This window comes from Typopeltis vanoorti, chromosome 11, assembly GCF_054136105.1.
Source record: "Typopeltis vanoorti isolate ZY-2024b chromosome 11, IOZ_Tvanoo_1.0, whole genome shotgun sequence".
Lineage (NCBI taxonomy): Eukaryota > Metazoa > Arthropoda > Arachnida > Uropygi > Thelyphonidae > Typopeltis > Typopeltis vanoorti.
Window position 1 is genome coordinate 122,283,895 of NC_143559.1, and position 16,825 is coordinate 122,300,719.

At 34.7% G+C, this 16,825-nt stretch overlaps 1 protein-coding gene across 1 annotated transcript in view; it reads right to left on the bottom strand.

The window, feature by feature from the left end:
• The window catches only part of Gprk1 (G protein-coupled receptor kinase 1), a 598,843-nt gene that overhangs the window by 166,059 nt on the left and 415,959 nt on the right, over positions 1 to 16,825 (bottom strand). The window contains exon 14 of the mRNA XM_090400057.1: positions 14,092 to 14,158. Within this exon, the coding sequence (XP_090256183.1) occupies positions 14,092 to 14,158 (67 nt within the window). The remainder of the gene's footprint in view (positions 1 to 14,091; positions 14,159 to 16,825) is intronic.

Below are 16,825 nucleotides of genomic sequence, written 5' to 3' on the forward strand. Positions count from 1 at the left end.
AATTATAATAAATTTAGTTTAATCCTTTATCCTTAAAGATGTTGGAAGTTTTAAAAACTTCCAACATCTTTCTCTAAATCCAGAGTATTTAATAATAAGGTGAGACACCTTTTGGCAACTCGTATAGGTAAATATGACTTCTCCACCACTTCCACTTTAGTATCACCACCTCTGGGTCTGGCTCCCACTGACGAGACCTCAATAAAGGTCGAAACCAGTCTGGGGAGTGGCCCTTCCCTTAATGCATAGCATTATGGGAAGGGTCTGGTTAGCCGAGTGGATAGCATATCTGCTCTCCAGCCAAAAGGCTGTGGGTTCGAATCCTGCTGTGGGCATGGATGTTTGTGGAAATACCAGTGGTGGTCGGCAGTAGATAGTGTTGGTGTAGTTGCGGTCAGTTGGTGATTGAATGGTGGAGATGGGATTGAAGAGCAGGTGCCCTCCCTCGATGAGTCCTTGGACTCCCTGGGGGTGTCAAATAATAATAATTGTTTTTATTATGCAAATGTGCTATGTGCATGTGAATGTGCTATGCATAATGCAAAGCACATTCGCAAGGAGATGTGCTTTGCATTATGGGAGATACTAAGACAAGAAGTGATGAGAACTTGGTGTACCTTTACCACGAGTTGCCTCGATTCTGAAGATACTTCAGGAGCAAACTTTGTTTGCTTACACTTGGATAAAGGATCAAACTAAATTTATTATAGTCTAACCAAGTGGGGGAAAAAACTTCTAAGACAGATAATTAAAATTGATCAATTCATCAATTTTTTATGCTATCACATCTCTTGTTTGACAAATTTTGGCTTATCACATTCTATATAATGTAAATAACAAAATCATGTTTATACTGATAGAAGACAGACAGGGTACAATAACATATTGAATGGAAGATACTAGAGTGGGTTAATCTGAGCAGATAAGTCAATATGATTTCTGCTTTGCAGCAAACAAATTATGAAACTTACTATGGCTTGGATGTTTGTGAGTTTTTAAGTGTTGGATGGTTTCATCACTCAGTGTGAATTTATCATCTTGCTTATTGGATGTTGGAAGTTAAACCAAATTTATTATACATCTTGCTTACTAGAGGCCTGAAGTGTCTTGAAAAAGTACTGTTTTCTTGAGTAGAAGGATGAGAGCCCTTACCAACTTAACAGCACTAAGAGAGTATTAAAAGCACTAAGGATTAAGAACCATTTTAATGCTTCCAATATTTTGTCTTTGTCACTGAAACATCTTCAGTGGGTACAAAACTAACACCTGTAACACACACACACACACACACACACACACACACACACACACAGGCAACGCAATACTAAAGGAAGCACATGGATATGACTTAAAGTCCTATCTATATGGTGCCCCTCCATGGGCATTTGCAGGAGGCTAGGTTATAAACTACGATCTCTGAGGATCAATGTTTCCCAAATTTTGGGAAATATTGATCCTTTAAATCCAATTGCTTTCTGAATGCCATTGCAGCTTCCAAAAATAGTCTGTCTTTTTTAAATTAGCTATGATGGAGAATGGTGGTCTGTGAGTGGTATCTGCAAGACCAGATTGACTATAGTTGCAATTGCAGATGTAGTTTTGTGTTCATTGAAAAGGATGGTGGCTGATATACCTGTCTGTCCAAAGTATGCCAACTGTAGATCTACAGACAGGTAAATCCACCACCATCTGTTTAGATGAAGACAAAACTTACATCTGCAATCGCAATTTACATCACACTGAGTTTGAAGGATCTATAAGCACATTACTGCTGCGTGCGTGAGGGGGACTGAGACAGAAGTGTATCGGCATTTTTTTCTGATGAGTTGCTGGTTGTAGTATGGGAATACTTCATGAAGAAGGCTGTTCCAGAGGACAGATATGGATGGAATAAAAGAGGAAGAGAAGCAAGTTGTACTTGCATAGTAAAGGGATGCTGGGCAGTTGCTGCTCTTGTATTAACCGATGAAGGAATGATGGTTGCCAATTCAGTGGAGCAATGACCATTGAAGTACATGTACAATAGTGAATATACTACATGTAGAATAGTGAATCTGTAACAGAGGGTCATTATGAGTCAAATTGCTCTTCTCTGAACAGCATCAAGAATTTCTAGGGAAGTTTTAATTTTAGAATTTTACACTCCAAACATGTAAGCAGTATTCTCTAAGCATAGGTGAATTTGGGATTTGTATATAGTTAAGAGTTGGTTGAGTGTAGTTAATGATGTGGTTGTGCTTATACCAGGAGAGACTGGAAGTAAATGTTAATCAAGCACAGAAATCTGATCTTGCCTGATGATTTGTGCATTACTGAGGGTAAGGGTAGGCAAGCTGAGATCACTTTTGCAATAAAAAAAGGCAAGACTGTTTGGTAGTGTTGAATGCAACCAGACTATACTCACCCCATTGAAGGATGGTATGTACATCACTATTTAAAGAACTGTTTGTAGATGATTTGGAAGCCTGGGATGCATGATTTGTCAAATGAGTAGGATGAATGGACAGTACTATTACCTGCAAAGCTGTGGATAGGATTAGTGGTGATTGACAGTAGATCATTTATGTATAAGAGAAAGAGAGTTAGTGATAGGACAGAGCTTTAGGCACTCCTGCATTGACAGTGAAGCTTGAAGAGAGGAAGCCTATCATGACTTGCAGAGAATAACCAGAGAGAGAAAGAGAGAGAGAGCTGACTACCCAAAGGATGGCAATTTGTTTAGCAAGCCTCGATGCCAGACATAGTCAAAAGATCTGGAATGCCAAGAAAGATAGCACAAGTTTCTCCAAACCTTTCCATGTTCAAGTGGTGGGTGGATGTAAGCTAAGAATTTAGCTATGAATCTTGAATGGCTAACTAAGGATCATTTATTAATAAGAGGCAGAGCTGTTTTCAATCTTATGGAATATTCATTAAATCTGAAACACTTCCTCTAGCAAAATTTCCACAAAAGTGAAATTCACTTGTCCACAGTTTTCAGAGGCATGGAAATTTTTTTTTTTTTTTTTTTTTTTTTTTTTTTTCCCCCCCCCCAATTCAAAAAAGTGAAAGTTGATACTGCTTGTTAGCAACAATTTTGTATTTGGAAGTCAAGTACTGAATCTGATGTTATGCCACAAAAGATATATTAAATAGAATGTGCACTCAATGTATTTTTTCAAGCTCATAAAACTTGATCCACTTTTTCTGCATATTCATATATTAGCTGGATTTGTTTTTGTTCCCAGTTACTCAGGGAGAAAGAAAAAAAATCATGTTTTTTTTTATCTTAGATAGCAAGATGATTTCATGAAATAAAATCAGTATCTTTATCCTGATTCTTCAAACTGTCCATTATTAGAGAGCAATCTAACCTGCTCAATCCATAAAAAATTTAATAAATTAAATTTAAAAAATATCTAGTTTATCGTATGAAGAAATAGCTAAAAATTGGCTACTTTGGACAGACAAGTATATTAGCCACTATCCGTTTCGATGAACACAAAACTACATCTGCAATTGCAACTATGGTCAATATGGTCTTGAAGATTCATGTATTGGATATCACTCACACGATCTTCTGGGTCAAAAACCACCATTCTCCATCATAGCAAATTTAAAACAGACAGACTATTTTTGGAAGCTGCAGCAGCATTCAGAAAGCAATCAAATTTAAATAAATATGGCTACAGGAAACTTCCCAAAATTTGGGAAACATTGATCCTCAGAGATCTTAATTTACAACCTAAGCCTCCTGCAAATGCCCATGGAGGGGACACCACCTAGATACTCTCATCATTCTTTAACACATGCCTGTTGTATGGGTATCCACGATACTCATGAAAATTTATTGCTCCCAAAGCTTCCATATGGCATTTATCTTTATGGCTATTATGTTGACAATATCCATTGTATTATTAATATACCTTAATAATTTTAGTGATAGATTGCATTTCACTATTGAATACAAAAGAATAATTCCATAAACTTTCTAAACATAACACTCACAAGATCCATGAATGATATCAGTATAAAAATGTGTCATAAACAAACTGATGTAGGGAATTAAACTTTGATTCATACCATCCCTACACTATATATATATATATATATATATATATAAAATCAATACGCACTCAATTCATTAATGCGTATAAATAAACAACAGTCCCTGAAAATTTAAATTGGGGAATTACTTATTTTGAAGAAGATTTTCTTAAACTAAGCTCACCCTCAAGAATTAATAGACTATGTTAACTTCACAGCCAAAATAAGAGCTGCCACTCCTCAAGATAAAATAAGTATTCCCTATAGTAAAATTTTCAAATTCCTATACATAAAAAATATAAAGAAAGCTATAAAACATCTGTTTAAATATTTTGATTATAAGGTTGTCTCCATGACTCATTCAAAATTATCGAATCACCTAAAAACTACAGAAAAGAAACAATCTCTGAAGTTCTGCATCTTGCAATGTAGTTTATCACATTCCCTGCCAACTCAATTGATGCTATTTATATTACATCTATGATTAGATTTCCACTCATACAAACATTACCACAATTGCAGTGTACCTATCCCTGATATTGTCTAAAAAACAAGCTGCAAATACAGTTGAATATAATCATATCCACCAAATAGAAAAAAGTGACAATTATCAATTTTCAAAAAAAAAAAAAAAAATGAAATAAAATTAAGAATATCAGAGGCTATAGATATTAGAGTGGTGGGCACCTCTATAGAGGTGCCCACCATTCTACATTATCTCAGAGTTCGGTAGCACCATGAATATGTATGCAAAACTTTTCACCTAACAAAACATTGTGGATCACCGATACAGCAAATAAATAGTGCACTATAACCTTTTCAATTCTGAAGACTCTGTAATGGATTTATTTCATCCTGTAAACTGATTTGTTCACCCTTATTGTTTATAATGTACTTTTTTTAGTCTGACCGATTTTATTACATTTTTTTCTGGTTTTTATTGTTTGTTATTGGTTTATTTATTTGATCAGTATCATACTCATTCATTATCATTGTCTTTTACATCAATTTTAATAAACTATTCACCTCTAGGAAACTACCTAAATATTACTATCAATTCAGAAAGTAAAGGTAGGAATGATACTGATTTATGATTGCTTTCATTAACATTTTTAATACTTTCTTAATTTAAAAATAGTTGTAACCAAAAAACATTTCGTATCATAGGGTGTGTCCCATAGAATAAAGTTTTGCTTATTACTTTATACTGAAAGTCACAGAAAGGAGCTACATGTACATGAATCATAGATTCAGAAATATTATAAATGATATTTTGCTGTTTTTTTCAGAAATTTCAAAATGTTTTGGTTTGCTGGTTCTTGAAGAAGATGTTTCCCACACATGGGCATACATGCAGCATTGGTTGGAAGCTTACTGTTAGTTGCACATAAGTTAAATATGTTTTATTTTTATTTGGTGATGTTATGAAAAACAAAAGGAACTAACATTAGAGAATAAGTTGTGGTTATCCCCAACTTGACTAGCAAGCTGTCACAAAATGAAATAGCAATGAAGTAGGGAATATTTGAAAGTGTCACTAAATGGGTTTACTGGTACTATAGTTTTCTGTTATGGGATGTTGTGATGGAAGCTATCATCCCATAGCTTCCCTCGCAAAATTAAATGTGAAGTATTAGAAAACAAGATAACGTATTTCTCTTGTTTTCTATGTTCGGGAAATCAGTTGGAACTATGCTTATTGAAATTAGGCAAATCAAATATAATATTAATAATGTTAAAGCAATGATCAAATTTATGGCCATGAAATTATTTTATTTTATTTTATTAAGATTAGGACAATTGTTCCCACTCATGAAAGGTTATTAGTAAGCCTATAAGTACATTTGCCTCATTGGTGGACTAGGGATTTTTTTAAAATATTTTTACAATTTTATATATATTGGAGCAATTTCTTTTTGAAGCAATTTCAGGCCTCCAATAAGCAGGGCGGTGTCTCACACCGGGTGATGAAGTTTATTCCCCCATCTAATTTCATATATTGCAAAAACCTAATGCATAATTTATTAGATGCTCAAGGATCAAAGCTAGATAACAGGGAGATGTCCACATGCAGAGAAATGACAAGTACTGCTGACCCAATATTCATCTCACTTTCCAGGGATGCATCTTGATAGTAGATATGCAAGTGGACATTGACTGAAATAGGATAAGCTGGGAGTGAGAATCAACTCCTGTTGTTTTCATGCACACTTAACACTGTGATGAAAACAGCAGGGAAGGCTCATTTAAATGGGTGATGCCCCAGCATAGAATGACCTTTGTTTAAGGTAAATCACCATGATGAATGTATGGTTTAAGCCATACAGAGAAATGCCCCAGTTAAACAATCCACTCTAGTTTTTATTGATGAATCAGTGCAAGGGTCAACTGTAGTATATCATTTATGCATCATCAAGGAAAAAGAGATGGAACTAATAGAGAAATTACAAATCAGTACACAGACATAACTGGTGTTAGTGAAATTAACAACTAAAGTAATCTTTAGTTGAAATCAATTTAAAAAAAGTTCTGATTTTTCTATTTAAAGATGATTTATTTATTTAGGCAATAATGATCAAGAAAAGGCAGGAATAGCTATAACATTCCACAATAAACACAAAGATAAATTCTTGAAAACAGGCAATTTTGAACAGAGTGATGTGGACAAATTTAAAAATGGGAAATAGACTTATTTGAATCTAAGGTATCATAGAAGGTAACAGTAGTGAAGTGGAGCAATCTGTAAATCATAAGAGAAAGCAAGTCACATAAACAGAAGTGAAACTGATTTTTGTCATAGAATAATAAGAGAGTAGGAAATGACTCAAAAGTCTATAGAAATGTTATGGTAAAATTTCTAGAAAAAGGGTATTAGATTTCTAGAAAATGGGTAAGGATAATAACAAGTACTTGCTCGATTCTCTTAATACATTGGTCATTATGGACACATTTTATGTATCCTCATAAAAACATGTATATAAATTCACACACAAAGAGAACATATATGAAATAAGAGAAGTCATATTGATTTATAACACTAATGACAGTGATATCTTTATACTGGTTCAGAATACAAGAGTGAGTAGGGGAATGGAAACAGGAAGTTCATATATACTGCTTGGAAAGAAGTCAACAGACACCATAGTGTAAGGAACAAACAGCCATGGCACCCACCTTAATAAAATACAGGACCTTCTTTCACTGTGATGACTGCAGCAATCCTGCGAAGAGTACTTTTCACAAGCATCAATGAGAATTTTCATTCAGTTTTTTCCTCTCGTGGAAGAGGTACAGTAGACAGAGGACATGAACAAATAGCAGAGTTATTCATCATCTATATGGATTGCATTACATAGGAAAGTGGCACTAGACCTGATATCAAAATTGGAGATATTCAACTCAAATTTTTACTTTATTCAGATGATGTTATACTCTGAAATTAATCTAGTACAAGTCTGCAAGATTCCTTAACTTAATACGTGCTATAACAAATTTGGTATAAAATCAGCATAAAAAAAGAGACAAGACTATGAAAATAGGCAGGAATATTGAAATCATTAGCTGCATCCATAATCGAGAACCTATAAAAACAAGTAAAATTAAATATGGAAATAAATAACAGAATAAATATTTATGTAATAGAGAAAATTAGTCAGAGCACTGTTCAGACTGGAAATTTCTATTATTAGAGTTCTGAGAAAAACTCAGGACAGTGAACAGATGCCATCAATGGTAAAATCCTATTAAAAATGAATATATTAGGAAGGAATGTGTAAGCAGAGCTAATATCAGGTGATGTGGTAAGTTAAACAAAATGGGTAATGGGAAGTTAGCAAAACAGTGTTTTTAGAGAAGAAAAAAAACAAACAAACAGAAAAAGACTATAAGATCTGATAACACTGGAGTCCTGAAAAATAACAGATTAATTTGGAGAAAAATAATCAATAGGAAGTTAGTAATAATGCAAATATTTTCCTGTAGTACATTATATCATATACATTCTTTAAAGGTACATACAAGGAATCTGATGATGATAATCAGAAAAGTAACATGATGTTATCACAATCAAGAATATGTAAGAAGAGATAATCTGATATGTTATGTGGAGGAGATTAGTAAAATAAGTTAGCAGGAAAAACTCCCAGTGATTAGCGATTTAGAAGGCAAAATTGTTACAGCTGACAAGTACTAAAATACTGAGAAATAAAATAAAATTTTGAAGAAAAACGTTGACGGGATTATGAGGTTGTGATAGACAATGAGAGTATTCTCTTAAGTTTATATATATCGCATCCCATTTCCTTTCATATATGCCTATCAACCCGTGACCAAGAAATCTGGTTTATATTAACTTTTAGGCATTGTTAGAGATGTTAATTGTATCTTCATACTCTGCTATATGTGCATCTCTGTCTACTCTACTGCTTTCATAGGAGGAAAAAACTGAGTCAAAGGAGAAAAATCCCTGCCCTCTGTGAAACCAAATGTGAGAAACCACTATGATCAGTATAAAAACATTCCACAATCTGCTGTTAGGATAACAGTCTTATGATGGAATAAATATGCATCATCATTATTATTATTGTACAGGCACCTCCATGGAATTTAAAGACTCATCATGGGAGACAACAATTCACACAATCTATCATACTGCCCCTTGAACCTACTAACAGACAAAGCACCCCATTCTACTCATTCACAACTCCCCAAGCAAAAAATCTAGTCCTCACAGCCCTCCTAACCATACCTTCATTCAACTTCAAACGATGACCTCTTGTTCTGGCCCCTCTAGCCAACTGCTGAAACATTTCTCCTGCATCAATCCTATAAAATCTTTTAGATAATTTAAATGTTTCTATCATTTTTCTCCTATCAACCAACTTCTGCAATCCACAGACCACTAAGTACTCATCACGTATGAATCTTCTCCACAGCTTCCTCATCCACAAGAAACCCAGGAGACTAGGCCTTATAAAGTGGAATAACACTTTCTTATTTCTACTTGTCAGTGTGTTCTTCAATAGCCAAGTACTTTTATGAGGTACTTTAGCAACCTTAGCGATATGTCCTCTAAACTTGAACTCTCTGTCTACCACCATCCCTAAATCTCTAGCTTCATCTATTTCTTACAGTACAGTTCCATCAATGTGGTGCACAGTTTGTAATCTATTTATCCCAAAATGCATAACTTAACATTTCTTGACATTAAATTGATACCATTATCTTTTTCCCATACTGACAGCTATTTAAATTGTCCTGCAAAGCGCTCTCCACATCACCTTGATTAACTATTACTCAACCCTAATTTTGCATTATCAGCAAACAGCTGAATATTTCCTTTCAGGTTATATAAATTCCTATATAATTTATATAGAACTTAAACAATAGTGGCCTAGCAATGAACCTTGTGGCACACCACTAGTCACCTGTTTTTGTGTTGATTCTGCCCCTCCATATATCACCTTTTGATATCTGTCCAGCAACCACCCTCTTATCCACATAACTAATGTAATATACATTCCCATTTGTTCTAATTTGCATAACAGAGTGATATTCTGTGATATTCTGTGAAGTGCCTTTGCAAAATCCATCAGAATCGCTGTAGCCATTTCCTTTATCCAATTCAGCTGTTACTCTATTATAAAAAGTTATTTATTTCAGTATCATATTCTTATCTACCCATTCTTGAATTCTGCATTTAACCAACTTTTCAGTACTTTTACCACCACCTGATATACTGATTGGTATATAATTTGATACTGAAGTCTTAAAAGCACCCTTATGCAAGGGAATGATTTTGTCCTTTTTCTTATCCCTTGAAACTCTACTAGAGCTGAGATGTAAACTAAAGAGCCTAGTCAGAGGCATTGCCAATTCTCTTGCACATTCTTGCACCCAAGCTGATATCCTGTCTAATCCCACAGCTGTATTTGAGATTCTGCAATATCCTAAGAACCTCCAATTCATCCACCTGTTTCCACATCAATCTCTTTCATATATGTCACAACAGTAACTGAACTATTTTATCTGCTTCTGTTACCTCATAACATCAGTTCTCAATAAGGTTAATCTTCGATAGTACAGTGGTACCTCGACTTACGAACCACTTGACATACAAACTTTTTTCATATCCCATTTTGACATCTAGATACAAACCATGATGCTTTTCTTTTCAAATAAACTAAAGCTTGTTTTACATTATACTTTTTTTTAAACTTTTTTATGCATGTTTAAATGAGCACACACTGAACCATCTCTAGTGTAACGATTGTTGTTACTACGTCGTATTTATCTGAAATATGACGAATGCTGCACGTATTTGCTTTTTTGTATCTATTTCAGTATTTGTGTAAACAAACAATACACTTCGTGAGATTTTTTTAGATTTGTATTTATTATGTATACTGTATGTATTTCTTTTTATAAGTGACGTGTTTTATTGTAGCTTCACGTTTATTTTCTGAATAATCTACCAGATAAGCATCATTTCACCGATCAGCGTATTATTTTCAACATGGGGCCAAAAAAAAAACAAAGAAAGAAGAGAAGAAGAAAATCACAATAGAAATTAAGAAAGAGATTGTGGAAAAATATGAGAAAGGAGTCAGGTAAAGTGATCTGTGCAAGCAGTATGACTTGTCCAAATCCACCACAGCTACAATCATGAAGAAAGAAGATTTTCATAAAGAACTGGATGTGGTCAAAGGAGATAGTATATCTCAAAAACACGATCTATTTACAAGCTCAAACTATTTACAAAGATCTTTCGCAGAACTTGCCATCCACTAGCAGTAGCAAAGACATCTGCAAAGAGTTTAAAGCTAGCAAAGGATGGTTTTCGAAATTCAAGTATAGAACCGGTATTCATAGTGTTGTTAGACATGGAGAAGGCACTGATGCTGACAAAGAAGCTGATGAAAGGTTCAAGAAGGAATTTCAGAAGAAACTGATGGAGTCAGAAAGTTACAGACCAGAACAAGTTTTCAACTGTGATGAAACTGGGCTTTTCTGGAAGAAAATGCCTAAGACAATGTTCATCACTAAGGAGGAAATGGCATTGCCAGGATACAAGCCAATGAAAGACAGACTAACTTTGCTTTTTTGTGCCAATGCCAGTGGCGAACCTGAAGATAAAACCTCTGTTGGTGTACCACTCTGAAAATCCTAGAGTGGTAAACCAACTCTAGGATTTTGATTGCCTCCTAACCACACCACTCCCACAACCAATGAATCAATATGTTATTTCCAACTTCAAAAAGCTTTATACCAAAGCTTTTTTCCAAAGATGTTTCGAAGTTATCACTGACACAGAATTAACCCTCAGGGAATTCTGGAAGAATCACTTCATTGTCTGTGTCTTATTAGTCAAGCATAGGAAGATGTTTCTGTGAGAACTCTAAAATCAGCCTGGAAAAAGTTATGGCCCAACTGTGTCCGAGGAACTGCATTGGAAGGACCTGAAAGCATAATTGACATCGTAGATACAGTTGTCTCCCTGGGCAAGACCATGCATTTAGAAGTTGATGAAGCAGACGTAGAGAAGCACAACGTTGAGTTGACCACCAAAGAGCTACAGGAGTTAAGAAGAGAGTAGGAAAAAAGAAAGGGATGAGGAGGAAAAGCAAATGTCTTCAGAGAACGAAGAAGACAGCAACAAAAAGGGAACAATTCCAACAAGTGACGTAAAAAAAATCTTGAAGCATTGGGGCGAATTGCAAAAATTGGTTAACAAGTGGCATCCATATGTGTTGTTTCTAGAGCCACCAATATCTTCAAAGACAATGTCATTAATCACTTTAGAAGGGTGTTAAGGAAATGACAGATTCAGTCAATGTTGGATAGGTTTTTTAAACCTCCCTTACTGATGACAACAAATCGAAAAATCCTGAACCACAAAACCAGTCACAAGAAAATTGATTTTTTTTACAATTAAATAGAAGATGATTTCCATACCAATCATGTAAAACTAAAGATTTCATAAATAAAAATTAATATGCAATGGTATACAAAATGCATATTTATAGTGTAAAAATGCTCCTTCTCCATTTCTTTGCATTTTTTTCATTTAGTTGAGAATAGTTTTTTATTTTTTGAATTTTTTAAAAAATTTTTGAATCTGGGAACGGATTAATTGATTTCCTATAAGATAAAATGGAAAATTGGGTTTCGAAAAACATACTTTTCGAGATACGAATCGCGGTCAGGAATGAATTAAGTTCGTAAGTTGAGGTACCACTGTAATTCTTCCTCTTACTTGCCGCACAACAAAACAACTCTTTGGGAATTCCTTTAGCCTGCTCGGCTAGACTCTTCTCATAATCTGATTTGTCTTCTTTGCCATGCTGGTCTCCTTTCTTGCCTGAGTCTTGTACTGTTCCCAGCATTTTCTTCTTCTTCTGCAGCTCATGCTTAATGATATTACTCATCCATCTAACTCCTACTTGATTAACCCTCTTTACCTTAGGTATACAATTTAATATTGCTTCCTTTAGATGCCCCTTCACTATCTCCCATGCACTACTAACATCCTTCCCTCGCAGTGTTTTATGCATGGCACAGATTCAAGCTTCCTCCTAAGCATGTCATAATCACCTGCCCTGTAGTTCCACATATATCCCTTCTTGAAAGAATATTCATGTTTTACAATCTCCCAAATCAAGACTGCATGGTCACTTTTGCCAATCAGAGGCAATGTGGCAACCAATTCTTGACCAGGTCCAATGCTTCACACTCTCTAGTCCTCTCATCATATACTGCTTCAAGTAATAGGTATAAATTCCATTTCCTTTCTGCCATGTGATCTTTCTTCCTTCCAATCTGTATCTCCATAGTTGAAGCCCCCCCCCCATAATAATCACTTGACCTGCACTCATTGTACTAATTTGCTGATGCATGTCTTCTAGCTCATCCCTGGAACATCCCCCCCCCCCTCCACCACCACCACCACCACCAGCAACCATCTATTTTGTCTGATTGGCCTTGATCTCATGCCAGACTGCCTCAAATAAACAGCCACTATCATCAGCAGTATACTGCCCCCCCCCCCTTTTTTTATAATCTCTATCCTCCCTGAAAATACTAAACCTTTTACATTCTCTTTCTGCAACTACATCATCTGAAGTTAGCAAAGCTTCACTAATGGCTATAATTTTTTGGTGCACTAACCAATACCAAAAATTTCTCCCTCTTGTTCCAGATACTTCTAACATTAGTATATAGAAAGTGAAGCATCTCTTCAGACCCTAAGTACCCTAACTTCCTGTATTGACTGCCATATTCAATATTTTTGTTTGAGAGACTAGATTCTGCACTTGGTCATTCTTAGACTCACTCGTCTCATGGGTGCCTTCACATAAACTCACCTGCTTCCACCCCAATTAAGTTTAAGTTTTTCTGAATTTGCGCTTCAGCATGTTCGGGTGACGCAATCCATCACCAATATACAAATACTTCTTTCCGTCAAACACAGACTACAGATCCACAAATTCTAAATCAGAGCATAATATTTTATATTTCAGATTATAAGATCTTTTATGAATATATGAAGAATTTCAATTTCATTGCAAGGTATGATGTAAACTTTTATGCTTTGCATTTAAAGTAAACAAGCAGATGTATTCATTGAAGATTTCAAGATCAATCACAAAGATCACATCTCATCTGGGATGTATTTTCCTTACACATAAGAAAGATGCATTCTAAATAGGATATCAATCCAGGACTTTCCAAATCAAAAGCATTGCCATTTACTCCCCCACACATAAATCAATTAGTGTATTTAGATAATCAAGTAACATTTTCTCATTTTAATTTTCCACATATAAATACTGTTATATATTAATAATAATTAAGAATGAATCCTTCCAATTTAAATTCACATGATTTTAATATTTCAGCATAAAAGTTAATTTTGCAATTCAACAGAGTTTTAATGGATAAATTGAAAAACAATTTAATGGAGTTCAACATCTCAGGATATGTAAACTAAATAATGACTCCCAAGCATTTGAAATGGAGTAAAAAATTAAGTAATGGAAATCATACAAAAATGATGCAATTACTCACCATTGTAAGGGTCATTCTATCAATTTCATGTTTATCTTTTGTTTTATGTTGCCTAAATGGACTGTGACTGAAAGAAAGCAAAGAAATAAAAATAAAGTAAATTAGATCTGGTTATCAAAACATGTCTCGTGGAAGGCACATTTTATATAAATAAATAATAAAATAAATAATAGAAAAAATAAATAAAAATAAAATGGGAAAGAAAGAAAGTATACAGTCGACCTTACAAACCATCTAAATTTAGTATGAAGATATTTCACACATTCTGAACACAGCACAGCACATTAATGAATCATCTTATATCTTTTTGTATTATTTGCCTTTTCAAAGTACTATATGTATACACTTGTTTCACTAACATGGGAATAATGTAATACCACAGTTAGTGCTAAGGAAACATTCCTAGAATATGGAGCAATAGCTGAAATGGCGCTAAATAGGATCATAATAACATTATATTTTATTAGATAGGTCAAAATACAAATAGAGTGGAATACAGTCAGTCCTTGAGTTACGATGTATGGGGGTGGTGTGAAAAGTTCTCAGCCTTGACCATAGATGGCAACTATCAGAAAGATTTTTTTTTTTTATAAGTTGGTACATCTGTCATAAGTATCATTGTGAAATTGCAAGTCATTCTATCAAGTAGTTTGTTTTCTACAGCTGTCTGAAGCAAAAGTGTTGTCTGTATCCCTTGAAATGGATCAAATTGAGTATTGTGCGGTTATAAAATTCTTTGTAAAAGAAGGTTTAATGGCAAAATAAATTCATTCGAAGTTCATGAAAGTTTATGGGCACTCTTCTCCTTCGTTTTCAACAATTAAGAAATGGGCTGAATGTGGCCGTACCAACTTTGAAGATGATCCACATGAAGGACATCCAAAAAGTGTAACAACACCAGAAATCATTGATCAAGTGCACGATATGGTATCAGATGATCGGCGAGTCAAAGTGCGTAAAATTGCTAAGACTATAGGCATTTTAAAAGAACGTGTGGAATATATTTTACACGAAGAATTGCAAATGAAAAAGCTTTGTGCAAGATGGGTGGCGTGCTTGCTCACAGGAGATCAAAAACACACTTGCATGAAAATCTCTGAACAGTGATTTCAGTGTTTTAACAAAAATAAAACTGATTTTGTGCATCAATTTATTACTATGGATGAGACTTGAATTCACCATTACACACCAGAATCCAAATAGCAGTCAAAACAGTGGACAGAAGCCGGTTGTTCAGCACCATCAGCAGGAAAAGTCATGGTATTGGTGTTTTGGAATGATAAAGGCATTTTGTTTACTTATTATCTTGAAAAGGGTAAAACAATAACTAGGGAATATTATTCCAATCTTTTAACCAGACTAGACAAAAAAATTCGTGAGAAAAGACCAGGTTTGCAGAAGAAAAAATCATCTTTCATCAGGACAATACACCTGTCCACAACGGTGTTTTGGCAATGGGAAAATTAAGGGATCTGCACTATGAATTGTTGGAACATCCACCCTATTCCCCAGATTCGGCTTCCTCTGGCTTCCATCTCTTCCCAAAACTAAAACTCTTCCTCACTGGTCAGCGTTTTTCTTCAAATAAAGAGGTGATTGCAACTGTCGAGGGGTATTTTGCAGATCTTACTGAGAACCACTATAGGGACACGATAATGGTGCTGGAGCATTGCTGGAATAAATGTATCAGTCTTAAGGGAGATTATGTTGAAAAATAAAAATAATTTTGAAATTATAAATTCGTTTTTTCATTGTTAGGCTGAGAATGTCTCAGACCACCCTCGTATGCAACTTAATAACCACTGATACTTTCAATAGCTATACAATTAACATACCCATCAAACATCACCTCACTCATGCAACTCATCAACCAAGATGTTATTGCTGTCTTCAAGACATATTATTTAAGAAATAGTTTTGCTCAGGCTATTGCCGTACTGAGAGTGAGAAAATCTTCAGGGACTTTGGGAAGCAATATAATATCTTTGTTCATACATTTACAGGATTTGACAAAAGACAAAGCCTTATAAGTGATTGATCACTTATCATTTATGAGATCACAAATTACCATCTGCTCCACATGAAAATGTAGAGCAGATGGTAACAAAGAAGACTGCAGAAGAAGAAATATAAAAAGAAGATGCCAAATGCAAAAAGTTACAGTAAAAAAATTGGCAGAGGTATTTGCCTCTGCTAATAAGACAGTTTGGTGGTTTGAGGAAACAGACTTGGCATGGAGAGATTTAGCAAAGTAAAGAGAATGATGCAAGCTGCAATTGCTTACCACAGAGAAACTGATGTAAAAAAAGAAAAGGCAAACTCTGCAGACCAAGTTAGATATATTGTCCAAAGTTTTTAAGAAGGCCACTCCTTCTGTCACTCATTCCATGGAGATGCACCTAGACCTTCCACCAGCTGGGTCATCACAGCAAGAAATTCTTCAAATTCAGAAATTTGCAACAAACCATTCTGAGGATGGTTTACTAGATACATAACTGCACCATTGAAGAATTACAGTATTCTAGATTATTCTGGTTTCATGTGTTTCCAGCTGATTATTTTACTGGTGGTACAGAGAAGCACTCTGCATTCATGTTTCATTATATATTACTATACAGTATTAAGTATAGTAATTTTATGTTATAATTTGTATGCTGTATTATTTCACTATAAACACAACAAAGGGTAAAATTAGTTAAAAATACCAAAACAGATCTACATTTGGGTATGTTAA